At 58.2% G+C, this 16,004-nt stretch overlaps 2 protein-coding genes across 5 annotated transcripts; both read left to right on the top strand.

Moving 5' to 3' along the window:
* Window positions 1-7,114: 7,114 nt before the first annotated feature.
* On the top strand, window positions 7,115-11,724 carry ATG101 (autophagy related 101). 4 transcript variants are annotated; one of them, XM_036018979.1, is made up of 5 exons: window positions 7,399-7,601; window positions 7,786-7,917; window positions 7,994-8,111; window positions 9,767-10,096; window positions 11,012-11,724. In XM_036018979.1, the coding sequence occupies exons 4-5, from the start codon at window positions 9,845-9,847 to the stop codon at window positions 11,414-11,416; spliced, it is 657 nt and encodes a 218-aa protein (XP_035874872.1). In that variant the 5' UTR covers window positions 7,399-7,601; window positions 7,786-7,917; window positions 7,994-8,111; window positions 9,767-9,844; the 3' UTR covers window positions 11,417-11,724. The 4 variants fall into 4 exon arrangements, with proteins under 4 accessions (XP_035874873.1, XP_028388968.1, XP_035874872.1 ...); XM_036018980.1 differs by lacking the exons at window positions 7,399-7,601; window positions 7,994-8,111 and adding an exon at window positions 7,115-7,223; XM_028533167.2 differs by lacking the exon at window positions 7,994-8,111 and having other exon boundaries at window positions 7,393-7,601.
* An 856-nt stretch (window positions 11,725-12,580) lies between these two features.
* Window positions 12,581-14,168, top strand: SMIM41 (small integral membrane protein 41). The gene has a single exon (XM_036018981.1). The coding sequence runs from the start codon at window positions 13,717-13,719 to the stop codon at window positions 13,969-13,971; it is 255 nt and encodes an 84-aa protein (XP_035874874.1). The 5' UTR covers window positions 12,581-13,716; the 3' UTR covers window positions 13,972-14,168.
* Window positions 14,169-16,004: the final 1,836 nt, after the last annotated feature.

Raw genomic sequence — 16,004 nt, 5'->3', positions numbered from 1 at the left:
CAAGCAAGAGAGGGCTCTGCGCATGAGTCGGACAGAGTCAAGGGCCTTCCCCACGGCTCCAGCCAGCCTGTGGGTCCTCAACGAGGCCCAGCCACGTGCCCTAGCTCGGGTTCTGGGAAGACAGTCCAACACCAAGCCTCCTGAATGGTCCACGTCGGGGGGAGGCGGAGAGCCCTGGGGTCTGTGCGCATTGACTGCCGTGTGTGGGCCTCCAAGCACGAGTCCCTGCTGCGCCCCGCCCCCTCCCCAGAGCTTCTGAGCGAGCTGCTGTTGCAGCACCTGGCTGGGCAGGGGGTGGGGTTGTCAGGAGATCTGCCTCCGTTCTCAGCCCTGCCTTCAACTCCAGGCTGCTCTCCTAGAAGTCGTTTTTCCTCAGCTTGGGGGATTGTGGGGGAGGTAAGTCTGGTGGCGATTCCATGGTTAGGAGCAGAGGTTGCTGGGAAATCTCGCACCAGCTGTGCCTGGACTGAGTCCTGCTGCCTTTGTGGGTTCCCCTCCATGACCTGCCTTTTCCCTGCACAGACAGACGTGGAGCACAGGGCAGCTCCTGGGGAAGGGAAGGAACCACTCAGGTGCCGGAGGAGGAGCCAGGCTTGGGGAATGGGGTGGGCAGTGGAGCATCTTGGCCCCTCGAGATCTCTCAGCCCCGCAGTGCTGATGATGGCTACCACACATTATGTTCCACTGCCCACTGGGTTCTTTTCATGTATCGGTTATTTCAAGCCCTCGCTATCGTCCCGTGAGGAAAGTGTGGTTATCCTCACCTCATGGCAGATGGTAAAGGACTCTGGAACCAGACTGCCTGGGTTTAAATCTTGGCTACAGCTGTGGAATTTGGGGCAAGTGGCTTCTCCTTTCTGTGCCTCAGTGTCTTCATCTGTAAATGGCGAAAAATAATTGTGCCTATTCCATAAACTTGCTAAAATGATTACATGAATGAATGCATGCAGCGTTTCAAACAGTGCCCAGCACATAGCAAACACCCAATAATAATAGCTATTGTTTTTACAGAAGAGGAGAATTCATGTCCGAGAAAGGAAATGACTTTCCCAAGGTCATTTGGCTTGTAAGTGTCTGAGTTAGGTGTATCTAGCCACTAGGTCTCCCTGCCCAGGGCCTCAGGTATAAAGGAAACTCCAGGAATGGTGGCTCCTTTTCAGAACTCCAGCTACTGGGGTACAAGGCAGGGGGCTGATTTCTGCAGCCCCGCCCTGCCCCGCCCCACCCCGCCCAAGGGCCGGAGCCTGTAGACAGGCCCTTTCTTTCTACTGAGTAACTGGAAGAACTGGCCTCCAAGCCTTGCTAGGGGCTGGGAGGGCAAACAAGGGGGCATTGAGCCTGGTGGGGCCTCACAATGGTCGCTCTGTCCCGGCTGGCCGGGGGCTGGGCCCATTTCCGACGGGGACAATAGTCAAAAGGCAGTGACGCTAGCAAGGCCTGGAATCCCAGGCGGGATTTTCCAAGGCCTCAAAGCCTGCTGTTTGTCTTCACATGGAGACCCAGGAAGCCTGCCTCCTGTGTCCCCCCATCCCACCCACGCTGGGCCCGGTGCCTAGGGGCCCTGGCCCCCTCCTTAGCCCTAAGGTGCCACTGTGACAGGCAGGCAGGGGGTGGTGGTGGCTTTGAGGTCTAGGGTCTGAGTGGGTGCTGTGCACCCCAGGCGTCTGTGCCTAATGGCCTTTCCCTGGGGCCTGGGATGGAGGAAGCGGCCCCACACCTGGGCTCCAGCCACTAGGACTTGGTTATAGAGGGAGGTGGTGAGGGTCGGCCTTGAGGAGGCTGAGAAGCTTCTGAAGGTCATGGGCAACCTGACTTCCACACTGGACTTGAGCTGTACGGTGCCACATGGTCGGGTCTGATGTCCAGTGTGTTGGGCTGTGTGGCAGACAGCTTTGTGGCTACAGAAGGAAACCCGTGAGAGAACCTGTCAGGGGCTGAAGGTTGTTGTGAGGGGACAGTCAGCAGGTTGCTAGTGATGTTCTTTTGTGGCCAAGAGGCAGCTGTGCGTTGGGGGCAGTGCTAGGTTCCCGTCGTGTGGAGCTGGGCCTGGTGAGTCCCAGAAAGTTTTAGCTTAGACCTGGACAAGCCGCAGTGCCCACCAAGCCCTTGACTGCCGCAGAGACCACCAAGCCCTTGACTGCCGCAGAGACCCTGGGCCACTGGGCTTTCTCAGAAGACGAGGCTGAAGGGGTGAGACTCTGTCCATCGGCCCTGTAGCCCAGGCCAGGCCTGGCCTTACAGCCCCACCGCTCAGCCAGCAGCTGCTCTGTCCTCTCTGGATCGGCCAGGCCCTGCCTGGAACCTCTGCCTCCACCCCAGCTCCAGGCTCAGGCTTCTCCCAGGCTCTGCCTTGGCTCCAGCAGGGGGTGCATCTGGCTGATGGAACTTTGAAACCTCCAGCTCCCTGGGGTGAGGACAGGAAGTAGTTAGTGCAGAGCTGAGTAAAAGCCCCCTCCCCCACCCCCAATATCTCCTTCCCCACACAGCCAGGGACACTCTGGGGTGGGGGGGCACATGCCAGCAGGACTCAGAGCTGCCCTGGAGGCTATGGGGCCCTGGAGACTCTGGCCTTGGCTTCTGCCACGTGCCCTCGCTCCTCGCCTTTGGGCTCATGCTCCAGTCATCCTCCCCACAACCCTGGCTCTACCTGCTGTGAACCCTGCTCCTGCCACTTGAGATCTCCTCAAGGTCTGATTCAGGAGCTGGCACTGTCCAGCCCCTACTCAGGCGTGGCCAAAGGGACTGGGGCTGGCGGCTGGGCCAGGGGGCAGAGCGCTGGGGGTGGGGTAGCTGCCCTGCTGCACTCTGTGTCAGCAGGGAGCAGTGTCCGGCTGCAAGCCAGGCGGGCGGGGTACCCGCCTAGTCTGGCACATCAGAGAGAAGGGGCCCCCACCCGGGGAGCCCAAGCAGGGGACCTGGACCCCATCCCATGTAACTGGGATATCATGAGGATCGACAGAGATGTCCGCCGCTCCACAAGATACCAGGGAGAGAATCAGCCCCTAGAGGGAGACAGACTCTCGGACAAGGGTAGGTGAATGGGCCTTTGCTTTTGCAAGAACGGTTACACAGAATCCTGTGCCCCAAAGAACAACAGACACACACATGCCTCCCAAAGGAACAGACACACAGGCTTTGCAGGATGGAGAGAGGACTTCTTACCCCTGTGGGACTAACACAGAAATAAAGGCTCATCCCCACCCCAACTTGGCCAGAAGGACAAACAGACCTTCCCAGAAGAAGAGGTGCACCTCCATTCCCCCACGTGGGAGGGCAGACCCCCCCGGCCCCCCAGGGGAACTGGCAGCGGACGTGCCAGTCCAGGTCTAGAGGCTGCCTGGTGATGCTGGGCTGGGAGGTGTCTCTTTCTCACGCTCTCTGTCACTCTCTCGCCCGCCCAGCCATTTCCTCTGCCTCGGAGGAGGAGGGCTGGGAGTGACATCCCAGGAAGGGTGGGAGAACGAGGGGCCCCTGCCCAGGGTTCCAGGAGGCAGATGTCTGAAGGGGACAGCTGGTCCTCCTCACCCCTGAGACCCAGCCTGGTGAGAGTGTCAGCAGGCAGGGTGCTGGCCACCCAGCCAGGCTGGTCACCGTCAGGAGCCCGCAGCCTGACGTCAGTCCCACTTATTGTTGTTGCTGGGGCCTGAGTCATCCGTGTGACGCCACAGGGGTCAGCTCTGGAATGGCTGGGGGTGGCCTGCAGGGCCAGCTTCAGGGATCGGCTCTCCCTTGGGGCGTGCACTAGGATGGGTGGGGACATCCGAGGTCACACTCATCATGCACAGCCAGCTGCCTACTCCCAAGGTCTCAAGGTCCCTCCAAAGGGCCTCCAAGGTCCCTGCACTGACCTTTGCTGCAGGGCTGGCTCAGAGGGCCTCAGCCAATTGCCCATCTGCCTGCTGGCTGTGGCTCGGCTCTGGCCGAGAAGCCCTCCCCTTTCCTGCCTCGGAACCCTCAGTTTCCACCCTCGGTCCTCAGTGAGGCCTCTTCCCCCAACTCTTTTCTTTTCTCTTCCCCGGGAAGACTCCCCAGAATAATTCACTGTAGCCCTACTTCCTTCTGGAATCACCTTCCAGAACCCCCTTCCTGCCCATCTCCACAGGCTGTCGTCCTGTGTTCTCTGCAGCTGTGCTGGCTTTCCTCTGGTGCCCCGTCCCCTCCCAGCTTGCTGAGAGCACGGCTCCTCTTCACTCCAAACACTTCATTTTCCACCGAGGCCTCAGACATCTCTCTGGAGTGACAGCAGCGGCCTCCATGCTGGCCCCCTCTGGCCCTGCATAACCTGCTGTCATTTCTTTCACGTCACTTGTTGTGTTCTCTTGCCTGGGGATGTCTCCTGGTCCGTTTCCTCTGCAAGGCTCCGAACTCCCAGAGGGCCAGCATCATGACTTGTCTACCTTGGAACGACATAGGCCTACTAGCATGTGGACAGTTATATATGTGCAGCATGAACGAATGAATGAATGAATGATTACATCTTGACCATCGGGGTAGTGGCATAAGATGGGAGAATTCATTCCACATAGTCTCTTTATTTTGACCAAGGCCTGCCTTCCCTGGCAGGACCACCCTCATGCGTATAGGACCCAAGGACAGAGGCACCAGGAGAACTACCCGATAAGGATTTGGGGAGGTAAGAGGAGGCAAGTCTTGGCCAACATCTGAGCTTGAGATAAGAGAGGTGAGAGGATTTGGCCTCACCCTCAGGCAGGAAAGGCTCCGTGGACAGGGTGCGTTTTGGAGTAGGGACGAGAATGGGTAAAAGGACTGGCGGAATGAGGAAAGAGTAGCTGTGTGGCCTCGGCCAGTATATTAGTTGGGGTTCCCCGGGAAAACAGAACCAAACAGGAGATACGTGGAATTGGCTCATGCCAGTATGCCAGTATCCAGTATGGAGACTGACAAGTCCTGAGACCTGCGGTCAGCAGGCTGGAGACCCGGGGGAGCGGAAGGTGTAGTTCCAAACGCTGGGAGCCTCAAGACCAAGAAGAGCAGACATTTCAGTTCAAGTCTGAAGGCAGGAAAAACCAATGCCCCACCTTCGAAGCTGTCAGGCAGGAGATGCCCAGGTGCCCATGCCAGGGTCAGGCCTTTTATTCTGTTTGGGGTGATTGCATGAGGCCCACCCTCACTAGGGGCAGCAATCTGCTTTACTCAGTCTAGGGATTCAAGTGTTCATCTCATCCAGAAACACCCTACGGACATACTCAGAATAATAGCTGACCAGATGTCTGGGCGTTCTGTGGTATAGGCAAGCCGGCACATAAAACCGGCCATTAAAGCCTGTCACTACATATCCCCAAGCCTCAGTCACATTCTGTGTAAGTTGGGGGGACATAATAGTTCCCTTCAAAGGTGGTTGCAGAAATCAATGCAAGGGTGCATGTGAGGTGCTGGCCTGGTGCCTGGGAAGTCTCAGTGAATGGTGGTATAGATGATGATGATGTCATGGATGATGATGATGTCGAGATGGTGGCAGCAAAGGGCCCTGAGACACACAGACTGTGTTGGAGGTAGAAAGAGGTCAGTCACTCCCCTCACTCACTATAGTCCCTGGGAATCAGGCTCTGGTCCCCCCTACCCCAGAGTTCTAACCTCCCAGGGTCCCCATCCTTCAGCTCCTCACAGACCCTCCCCTCTTAATATTTTATCTTGATTCTCTCCTTGTTAAGTAAGGCCAGGCTCTGGAAAAGGTTGCTTGGTCTGTAAGGCAGGCAGCTTTCTGAGGCTCTGCAGGTACTCTGAGGCTGCCTGGGGGGAGATAACCACAGCTGGGACAGAGACAAGCCAGGGCCCAAGGCTGCATGGGACAACAGAACTATGGGGGGGGGGAAGGGGAGAGGGAATAGATGGAGTGGGGAGGTCAGCCAGAAGAGGGGGTTGAGTAGGGGGGTTTGGAAAAACTGGGTGGGAGGAGGAAGCCTAAAGGGCAGGCAGGTGACAATGGTATGCTGGAGCCAGCTGGTCCTGGTACCAGCCAGGACTGGTACAATCGACAGCCAATTGTAACTCTGATGGTCAGAATGTAATCTTCATTCATTCTGGACTCTGCATTCAGTGATAGCTTATAGCTTAAAATTGGCTGTAGTGAAAAACTGGCAAATTCTACTACTAATCAAGGCATTTCTCCACTGGAGAGCAGGTGTTGGGGGCGATGTACTGGAGTGTGGTGGTGTGCCAGAGGGGGAGAGTGGAGAGACCAGAAAGAGAACTGCAGAGGTAAGGAGTCCTGCATTTGAACTCCAGGCTCTGCCATTTACCCAGTGACCTCAGCCAAGTAACAACGTCTCCCAGCATCTATTTCTTCATCTCCGTAGGATTAAATTAATTAACATATACAAAATACTTAGAATCACGCCCTTTCCATTTCATTCAATAAATGATATGTATTATTATTTTTGGAGAGAAAGTGTGTGTTAGAAAAATGAGCATCTCAATCCCCAAGTAAACAACTTAGGAACGTCTCTTGCTGGGGTCAGGACACACCAGGTCCAGTGGCAGTAACAGAGGAACTGAAAAACCCATGTCTTCCCTGGGCGTACAATCTACTTGGAGAGCTGCACATGCTCCCACGAAGTTACACTGCACTAAAAATGCGCTCATGTTCATAGAACACTTTACAGTCTACAAAGGTTTTCCATGTGAATTATCTCTTGAAACCCTTACAACAGTTCCCGGGTTAGAGGAGGAAATTGGAAAGGGTGAGTGACATCCAGAGGCGCTTGCAAAGGCAATGGCAGAATTACCAGCCTTACAAGAACTGTCCCAGACTGGTCAAGGTACAGCAAGGATTGTATGATGATAACACAGTGAGGAGAAGTCCCTTTCTCCAGCCTCTTTGGGGGACCGGGGATCCTGGCTATTATGCACTGGAAAAGCTCAAGTTTTGCTATCCACTCAGCGTCATGCAGCACACTGGCCTGAGCTCACCCCCAGGGTACCTCTCCACGTAGCATGCCCCTCATCTTGGGCGATCGGTGCCCTTTTGGGGGAGGTCTCTGAGGTCACAGTTAGGGACCATGTCTCCGCCTCAGGGGCTGGCTCGCCGCGGAGGACTCCTCTCATCCTCGGGAGGCAGCACAGAGCTCATCGGCCTCTCCTCCCCTCTCATCTCTATGGCGGAAGTTCCGGCCAAAACACAACAACGTTCTCGGTGGTGGAAGTGAGTGGAGTCGTCCAAATGAGGGGGTTACTTCTCACCATCAAATCTTAAAATTCGAGAGGTAATCAAGAACAAGATAGCATGCGAGTTACAGAGAAGTATATGACTATCTTGCCCGCTCGTGTGAATGTAAAACGGTCCGGGAAGCTGCACTCGTGTCAAGGCTCGGTCAGCCGTGCTCCCCCCGCCGGTGGTCGCTGGGGCAAGTGGAACCGTCCGCCGAGCAGGGGCGGGGCACGGATTTCCGGGGCCGGCTTCACCTCCTTCAGAGGTGGTCGGGCGCCGCCGGGGTCGCGGTTGCGTGCCCCGCGAGTCCGGGGCGCGGGCTCGGGGTGGAAGGGCACCGTTCTAACCAGCTGCCCCCTTCTCCTGGGCAAGCGCGGGCGCTCCCCGAGCCGGCCGGAGTGAGGGCGCGCCTCGAACTCCCGAACCGGGCCAGGTGGGTCGCCGAGCGCCGCACCCGAGGCAGACCCTCTGCGGATTCAGCTCCACTCCTGGTATCCGAATCATGGAGGTTCTGGGGGAGTGGCGGTGGGGAAAACGGGACCCGGACCAGAAGTCTTTCCCAAATCCTGCCTAAGTCTCTTGATGCCTAGCCGAACGCTTTCTGTTTTTGCTTTTAGTCCTCTTGCGCTCGATCGTCCGTGCGGAGGTTGGGGCAGACCTGCGGGGATTGCAGCTGAGCGTGAGGAGGAGGAAGAGGAAGAGGGGATGATCAGACTCTGAGTGATCCCGCTTCAGCCTGTACACGTGAGGTGAGTATGGGGGTGCTCTGGGCCCCAGTCTCGCTCTGAAAGGACATCTGTCAGTCTCTGCCCTTGTGCTCCACAGACCTGGGTCTGGGGGGTCCAGAGTTACTGTTCTTTCCGGGTCCTGATTTGGAGAACTCGCTGCTCACCGGAGGCAGGGGTGAGGGCGAGAGGACAGACAAGCTCATCGGAGACCCAAGGTGGGTGCTGTGGGAAGGAGGCTGGAGTACTGATTTCCTGGAGAAGCGGAGCTTAAAATAGTGCTGAGATTGAGGGAAGAGCTCGGGCTTGGGACTGAAGCGAAGCGATGTATATGGCCTGTTTGAAGGTTTGTGGGGGCACCAGAGGGGGAAGTTGTGGAAGAGAGGGGAGCTGGACCAGAGCTGGGATTCTCTAGATGGGGAACTGCTGGGTGGAGTTAAACTAGAGGGCAGAAAAGAACAGGAGAGCCCTGCTTACCCTTGATCTCAGAGTGTAGGGAAAATCACTCCAGCAGCCCTTGGAAGGACCTGGAATTCCAGGGTCAGGGTGAATTGAGCGGTGACTTTGTGCTGGGTTCGGGGTACCGAGTTCCCAGTGATGAATAGGATGCAGGCCCTGCCCATCAGGAGCTGTCCGCCCAGTGGGAGAGACAAGACAGGGCAACACCTGTGACAGATGACTGCCAGTACAGGTGGCCCTGGGCTGATTGCCACGTGAGAGGCGGCGCCAGGTTGATTTCTGACTGCTGCCCTGTGTGTTCAGTAGTGAGCACCACTGTTTACCGGGGATAGAGCAGACTGAAATAAACCGAGAAAGGGCTGTCAGGGCCTGGAGGAGAGAGGGTGGGATGTTGAGCAGGCAGGTTTATGGGGAATGAAGATCTTTAATCTGTAGAAGAGGTGAGGGGGTGACGAAGAGACTTGCCTCCAGATATCTGAAAGGCCTGTTTGTGGAAAAGGGATGAGATTTATTCTGTGTGGCTCGATGTCAAAACTATGACTAGTGGTTTGGAGCACTAAGAAACAGCTTCCTTCAGGAGAGCTGTCTGAAGGGGATGATCTGCCGTGAGAGGACCTGAGTTACTGTCTTTACTGTCTGAAGGCTTTGCTGTGAAATACCCTTTAGGGCACTGGCAGTTGCAAGGCCTGGCTGCCCCGGAGCAACGGTGGGCACAGCAGCTCTGCTCCCAGCACGTGGGCCGATGGCTGTGGGTTTGGGTGCCCGGTGTGTGAGGGCGGAACTTCCATGTCAGTTTCACTGGGTCCCAGGCAAGGTGCTGGCAGGGCTGCGTTCCCTCTAGGGACTAGGGGAGGAGACGGCCTTTCTTGGCTCATGTCTGCGTTACTTCAGTGTCTGTGGTCACACTGTTTTTTCCTCCTCGGTTGTTCCAGAGTTAACTTGCCAATGTCCGTCCGGTTTTGATATTGGCACAGCCCTTAGGGTGGAGTCCAGATCCTTAACCTGGTCATTCAAGGTCCCAGGAAATCAGACATCCTTTTCCCCCTCCCACCGTGTGGTCTCGCCGCTATGGTGACATTGACCTACCCGTTGCTCCTCCATCTTGGCAGCCTCTCAAGCGCAGAGCCACGTTCGAGGTTCGAGGCTGGTGCCTGACAGGTGTGGCACAGCGAGCGGTGCTGCGAGCTGTGTGAATGCCGCAGTGAATTCAAGCCTTGGCAGGTGGTTACGCTTGGTCACTTTGAAACTCTGCCCGGCTCCGCTCCCGATAGTCTTAAGATCTGTGATAGTGGGTGCTGCTGAAATGCAGGGAGAGGCTGTGGAGGCACATGCTGCGCTGGGCCTGAGGGGAGTGAGGAAGTGACAGGCAGATCATCCCGAAGGTGGCAACATTGTGACCTGGCTCCTCTTGCAGGGCAGCCCCTGGGACCAGGGTGAAGCTTCCTGGTCTCTACTCCTGTCCCCCACCCCGTGGAGGGCCGCAGGCCGCAGGATGAACTGCCGCTCGGAGGTGCTGGAGGTGTCGGTGGAGGGGCGGCAGGTGGAGGAGGCCATGCTGGCCGTGCTGCACACGGTGCTCCTGCACCGCAGCACGGGCAAGTTCCACTACAAGAAGGAGGGCACCTACTCCATTGGCACGGTGGGCACCCAGGATGTCGACTGCGACTTCATCGACTTCACCTACGTGCGAGTCTCCTCGGAGGAGCTGGACCGTGCCCTGCGCAAGGTTGTCGGGGAGTTCAAGGTAAGGTGTGGCGTGGTCCCGTCGGGACTTGAGGGAAGCACCCTTACCCTCTGGTTGGCTCTCCATGACTCAGACGGAAAGGATTCTGGCTGCCTGGGGTGCGGGGGGAGCACGAACAGAATTATTGGGCCCGGTGGTCCCATTTGCTTCTCAGGAGAGAAGAGGGAGAAGCAGCCAGGTCTGGTGTGTCCTTTTTCTCTCCCTTCCCTCTTCTGTTCCTCGGCTTTTTTCTTTGTAATCAAGGATCACTGGGCTTTATGGTCCCCCCCGCCCCCTTTCTTTAGAGGCCATGGGCTGAGGCCATCGTTGAGCGAATGAAGTGGAAGCCTTGTGCTTCACTGGTGGTGGAGAAGGCAAATAGGGTTTACCTGGGGAGTAGGAGACGTTCGAGTACATTCGGAAGGATGGGGGCCAAAGGGGTGGAGCTGTGGAAGGAGAAGGAAGGCCCTGCATGTAATGGTGGAAAGCAAGGATTTTGAAAGTAGACAATGTGGACTCAGACCCTGGCGCAGCCGCCCACTGGCCTGTGACTTCCGGCAAGGTCGCTTGACCCTGACCTCACTGGCCTCAGTACTCCCGCCTCCCGGAGTTGTGGAGGGGGCGAGTGGAAGCGGGAGGGGCGAGTATGGGAGTGCCTGGCCCCAAGTGAGTGCTTAAGCAGGAGCTCTGAACAAAGCTGGAAGAGTTGGGCAATGAGGCAGGTTTTGTTGTTCTGCTCGAACCACTCAGTGTCAGGTGGGCAGTTTGCTGTGTCACTTTGCCTGAATCCTTACCTCCTCCTCCCCTGCCCTGCCCCCGCTGAGGGACTGACAGAGCTAGGGCAGCACAGTTCCCTGGGGTGTAGGCAGCAGGTGCGCACAGGGTGAGAACTCCTGTCTTGGCCCGCTCATCTGGTACTTGCCCCTTCTTCCCCAGGATGCATTGCGCAACTCAGGTGGCGATGGGCTGGGGCAGATGTCCTTGGAGTTCTACCAGAAGAAGAAGTCTCGCTGGCCTTTCTCAGACGAGTGCATCCCCTGGGAAGTGTGGACGGTCAAGGTGCATGTGGTCGCCCTGGCCACAGAGCAGGAGCGGCAGATTTGCCGGGAGAAGGTGGGGGAGAAGCTCTGTGAGAAGATCATCAACATCGTGGAGGTGATGAATCGGCACGAGTACCTGCCCAAGATGCCCACGCAGTCGGAGGTGGACAACGTGTTCGACACGGGCCTGCGGGACGTGCAGCCCTACCTCTACAAGATCTCCTTCCAGATCACCGACGCCCTGGGCACCTCGGTCACCACCACCGTGCGCAGGCTCATCAAAGACACCCTGGCCCTCTAGGTCGCGCTGGGGCCTGGGTGCTCCTGGACGGCGCGCAGACCTTGGTTCCTGGGGATCGTGCTGTGAGGCCCGTGGGCTCTGGAGCCTGACCCAGGTCCTCGATGATGCTTGGAAGGGCTGTCCCCTGGTTTCTTGGGTTTGGGGTTGCTAGTCTCTGGTCAGCCTCGTGACCTTCACTGACGGTTAAGTCAGGCCAACACTGTCTTGCCCCCCCCCCCCCCCTCTGGTGGGTCCCCCTTCCTTCTCTGCTGTACAGAAGCTCCGTCGTTAGGATGGTGAATAAAATTGAGAATGTGAGCTTGGGTCGAGCCATCTCTCCCTCGCCTCCCGTTTGTTCTTCCCTGAAACCTTAACACTTCCCAGCAGACTTGTGAGGAGGCAGGTGCGTGTTGGGGCCTTGTTCCACGACGAGGGGAATGGGGGGACAGGATTACAGAAAGATGAAATCGGACCGATTTTGTACTTCGTTGGATGCTCACATCACGTCACCCTCCCAGGAGTGACCATGGTCAGGCCCTCGAGTGAGGACACAGGTCAGGACCCATCACCTTCAGACGTGGCTGTGTTGTCCTCCTTTCCTGAGGAGACAGTGACATCTCTGCCCTGTACATTCTGTGGTCTTACTGCACGGTGGCTCCGAAGGCCGTCTCCCGTCTCCTTAGAGCACACACAAGTCCAGCTCGCCCCAGAACGCTCACCTGACCTGGGGTTCCTTTCTGGACTGAGGAGGGAGGGCCAGCTGGAGAGGGTCTGGTGCCGCTTCCTCCAGGTGGCGTTGGCCGCTGCTGGTGGTTAGGACGGTGCTCTGGTAACACGCTCGTTTCAACACCGGCATACTCAAACCAGTGAACTCCAGTGTGTGCTTTGTGTTGATTGATTTCTGTCCTAAAATGGTTTTGTTTGCATCTGGGCCAGTATTAACAGACTAAGTACACTGTGCACAGGGAGGGCGCCAAGGGAGAAACGGTTGGGGTGGGGGAGGGACCATGCCCATGGGCCTGCAGCAGGAGAGGTAGTCGGGATCGCCAGGAAGCGTTTGCACATTTTTCTCCAAGTGGGTTTTGGCCATGTGCTACTTCATGACAGGTTTCGTGATGTTCTGCCCTTGATTTCTGGAGAATAGTGAACTTGGGAGGTTCTCGGGGGTTTGGAGATGAAGAAGGCCCCTTCTCACAAGTCCTTAATGGTGTGTGATCCCTGCTCAGCCTGCGGTAGTCTGGGGGGCCTTTTCCTCCCCGCTGGCTGTCAGCTAATCTCTTCTGAGGGCTTGGATGATGCAGGTGTTCACTGGCAGTGCCTTGGTTTTAAAGAGCTCAAGGTCGCTGTAGGAGTTTTCAAGAGACCTGGACGGGAGGGTCTTCCCCCATCCCAGCTTTCTCTTTTTCTGCGGCCAGACGCTGCTCCACTCTCCGACGCTGGCCTGGCTGTTGGATAACCAGCTGCCAGCAAGCTCCTTGTGGTGGGCAGGACAGTAGCATCTCCGTCCTTTTGGCATTGAGATTTCCTGGAGGTAGGGAGCTACTTCACTCAAGGGCAGAACCCAAGCTCTGGTGACTCAAAGCTTTCCCATTGGTTTGTAACTCTCCTTGACCTCTGGGGTCTGAGCAAAGGAATGGGGGAAGGAAAGGAAAGGAATGCCTTGAAGTCTCTGGTCCTCCCGTCATCTCTCCCTGTGTGGGGCCAAGGAGGCAGTAGCCTGCTTGTCCAGCCCCGGGAGGCTCCCAAAGGATAGGAAGGGTTTAGGGGCTGCTCATTCATGTCCTGTCCCGGTGGCCACCTGGGCCATCTAGCAGCACTGAGCTTTGGCCCAGGGGCAGAAAGCCCAGAAAAGGCAGTGGTGCTCGCTGGTCCTGTGTCCTGCTAAGCTGGCAGAACCCCAGCCAGCACCTAGGATGGGATCTGGAAGAGCTTCTCGGGGTTCTGAGTAAGGTGCCATCTCTCGACTTCTTTTGCCAAGGGGGAGGAAGATCCTTGGGGACAGGATTCCTGGGTTTGGCTGGTGGGCGCTGGTGGGCCAGGTTCGCTTGCACAGGTGTGTGGGCCTCTGGGACTAGAAGATGTGCGGCTGCCCAGAAGTCTGGGCCGTGATCCCACTGGAGGAGCCCTTTGTCTAGGAAGGGCCTGTCTGCACAAGGGGTGGGGGCTTAGGGTGCCTGGGGCCCGCCCCTTAGGCCCCTCCCCGATATTTGTGGTCCGCCCTGTGGTCTGTGGTCCCACAGCCAGCCCCAGCCCCCACACATCTGACTGTCTTTACGGCCCCCGCGCACATCAGGGCACATCTGGGCAGCTGGCGCTGAAGCATGAATGCCTCGCAGGGCCACACGGCCGGAGCCGCCTGGCTGAGCTGCTGCAACCAGTCGGGGGTGCAGCCGGAGGTCCCAGAAGGGCCGCTCCCGGTGCAGGCAGTGGTGCTGGGCGTGCTGGCGCTGCTCGTGCTCTGCGGGGTCCTGTTCCTGGGAGGCGACCTCCTCCTCCGGGCCCAGGGCCTGACTGCTCTGCTGGCCCGTGAGCTGCGTGCATCCCCGGAGGCTGAGCCCGGCAGCGAGGACTCCTAGGCACCCGGCTGCGCCTCCAGGGCTCTGACTGTCCGGCCGCCCTCAAACTCTGCGGGGGACTGCGAGGAAGCTGCTGCGGGTGCTGGCGTCTCCAGGATCTCTCCAAGGGCCCCTCGGAGGAGCCAAGGCTCAGCTTCCTTCCCTTGAGGCCCACGGGCTGCATAGGTGAGAAGGGGCAGAGGGGGTGCAGTCACGTCAGCTCTTCGGCACTTCTGGTTCCTGCCTCTGGAAGTCCGGGGTGGGGCCCGCAGCTGCGCCCACCCCCCACCCCGTGTGCCGGGATCTGAGGGAAGGGGCTGCCCCTTCCCCATCATCTCTCCTGCAGTGGTGCCCCTACGCAAGAGTTTTTTCTAGAGCAGGTGGTCACAGCCTGGGAGGGGGAGGTAGGGCTCACGGAAGAGGGCGTCTGGAGGGGCCCAGGTGCACTCTGGAGTCTGTCTTCTCCGCACCCACTTCGCCCCTGCCCTGACTCCAGGCCCGTCACTGTCTGTTCCCCTGGAAGGTGGAGGAGAGACGGTGGCAGGAACTCAGACAATCTGGGCCTTGGCTGCTTCGTCTTCCTTCCCTCCCTGCCCCCCCTACCCCAAGCTTGTCTCTGGAGAGGGTTTGAGAAGGATTAAGATTCCTCACCTTGAGCAGGGGTGGGAGGGCCGAGCCAGGGGTCTGGATGGCCCTGGGGGGTGGGGAAGTGTGCAGGGGGAAGAGGGACTCCCCAGCCCCTGCTCAGGCTGGGGGTGGACAGAGGTGTCCCAGAGTGCGGAGCTTAGGAGCTTTGTGGCGTGTTTGGGGGTGGTGGAGGGTGGAGGTCGCTAACAGCTGGGGGGCCTCAGTAGCACTTTCTCCAGGAGGCTGGGGCTGACGGTTCCCAGCTGTGGGGTCGCCATCCATCGGGCTCTCCTGCCTCTGTCCCTCCAAGGACAGGAACCATCTGGAGGGAAAGGCCTGGGTGGCCTGAAGACTGGGTAAGTCCAGGCCAAGGCCGCCTTGGGCAGAGCCACAGGGTTTGGGCAGAGGAGCCTTCACTGTCCCTCCCCACCATTCAACATTGTATCTTCGGGGTCCTGGCAGGTCTGTGGGTGTGGCTACCCACGGGGTGGGGGGGGTGCCTCTGTCCTCCCCCTCCTAACACCCCCTCCCCTGCTTCCTGCTTGCAGAGGCGGTGTCCCGGCTTCCTTCTGAGAAAGGAGTTCGTGCATGTGAGGAGGGGCTGGTGAGTGAGGGGCAAGGGGACAGTGTAGGCAGGGTGCTGCTAAGCAACTGTGGGGCTGATGACGTGTGATCCCTACCCAGGCGGCCCAGGGTGTGGTGCTAATCCCACTGTGGCCTTGCTGAGCTGTGGACATCTCACCTCAGGACGCCACCCTCACCCCTCCAGAGAGAGGGCTGGCCGGGGCAGTGAGGGGGGTGTGTGTCTGCCCCTGGCACCAGGAAGCCGGCTGGCCCCTGGGGACACACCCCACCTCCCTCCGCTGTGTCCTGGGGAGCGGTGGGGACTTCTCTGTTGTCTCTAGGTTCATCCACCCTGGATGAAGCCTGGTACCTTCTGCTGCTTTTCCATCCTTTTGCCCTGTGCGCCCCTCCACTTCCCCCACTGGGTGGCGGAGTCTCCATGGGCACTGTGAACCCTTCATTTTACACGTGGGGAAGCACGGAGAGAAGAAAGCGATGTGCCCAAGTGAAGGACAGAACTGGAACTGGGCCCCGGGCTCCTGACTCTGAGCTCAGGGTTGGGGGGTGGCACCTGAGTGCAAAGTCCCCCCTTAGCTCACCCCTCTTTCTGTCCCCGCCTCCCCATTTCCTACTACTTTTTGAGACTCTGATGCAGAATATGGCTTCTCCCCGCAACCCCCAAAGAAACCAGAACCCCAACCTCTCCTGTTACTGCCTCCCTCCTGTCCTTACTTCCTGGCAGCCTCGTCAGTTACCTTCTTGCTGCCGGGGCGGCCTTCTAGATGCTGCAGTGGCTCCCCAGCTGGCTGGGCTCAGCTTCCTAGTCCGAACCTGAGGTTGGGGATGGGCTCAGGGTCACCTGG

This window comes from Phyllostomus discolor, chromosome 2 (assembly GCF_004126475.2).
Source record: "Phyllostomus discolor isolate MPI-MPIP mPhyDis1 chromosome 2, mPhyDis1.pri.v3, whole genome shotgun sequence".
Taxonomy (NCBI): domain Eukaryota; kingdom Metazoa; phylum Chordata; class Mammalia; order Chiroptera; family Phyllostomidae; genus Phyllostomus; species Phyllostomus discolor.
Note: the sequence above shows the minus strand (reverse complement) of the source record. Positions and strands in the feature narration are given on the sequence as shown.

Excerpts from the sequence above, each read along its gene's own strand:
- ATG101 (XM_036018980.1), top strand. The coding sequence starts at position 9,845 with ATGAACTGCCGCTCGGAGGTGCTGGAGGTGTCGGTGGAGGGGCGGCAG. Across the intron at positions 10,097-11,011 it reads AGGTTGTCGGGGAGTTCAAG|GATGCATTGCGCAACTCAGG; the intron begins GTAAGGTGTGGC and ends CTTCTTCCCCAG.
- SMIM41 (XM_036018981.1), top strand. The coding sequence starts at position 13,717 with ATGAATGCCTCGCAGGGCCACACGGCCGGAGCCGCCTGGCTGAGCTGC.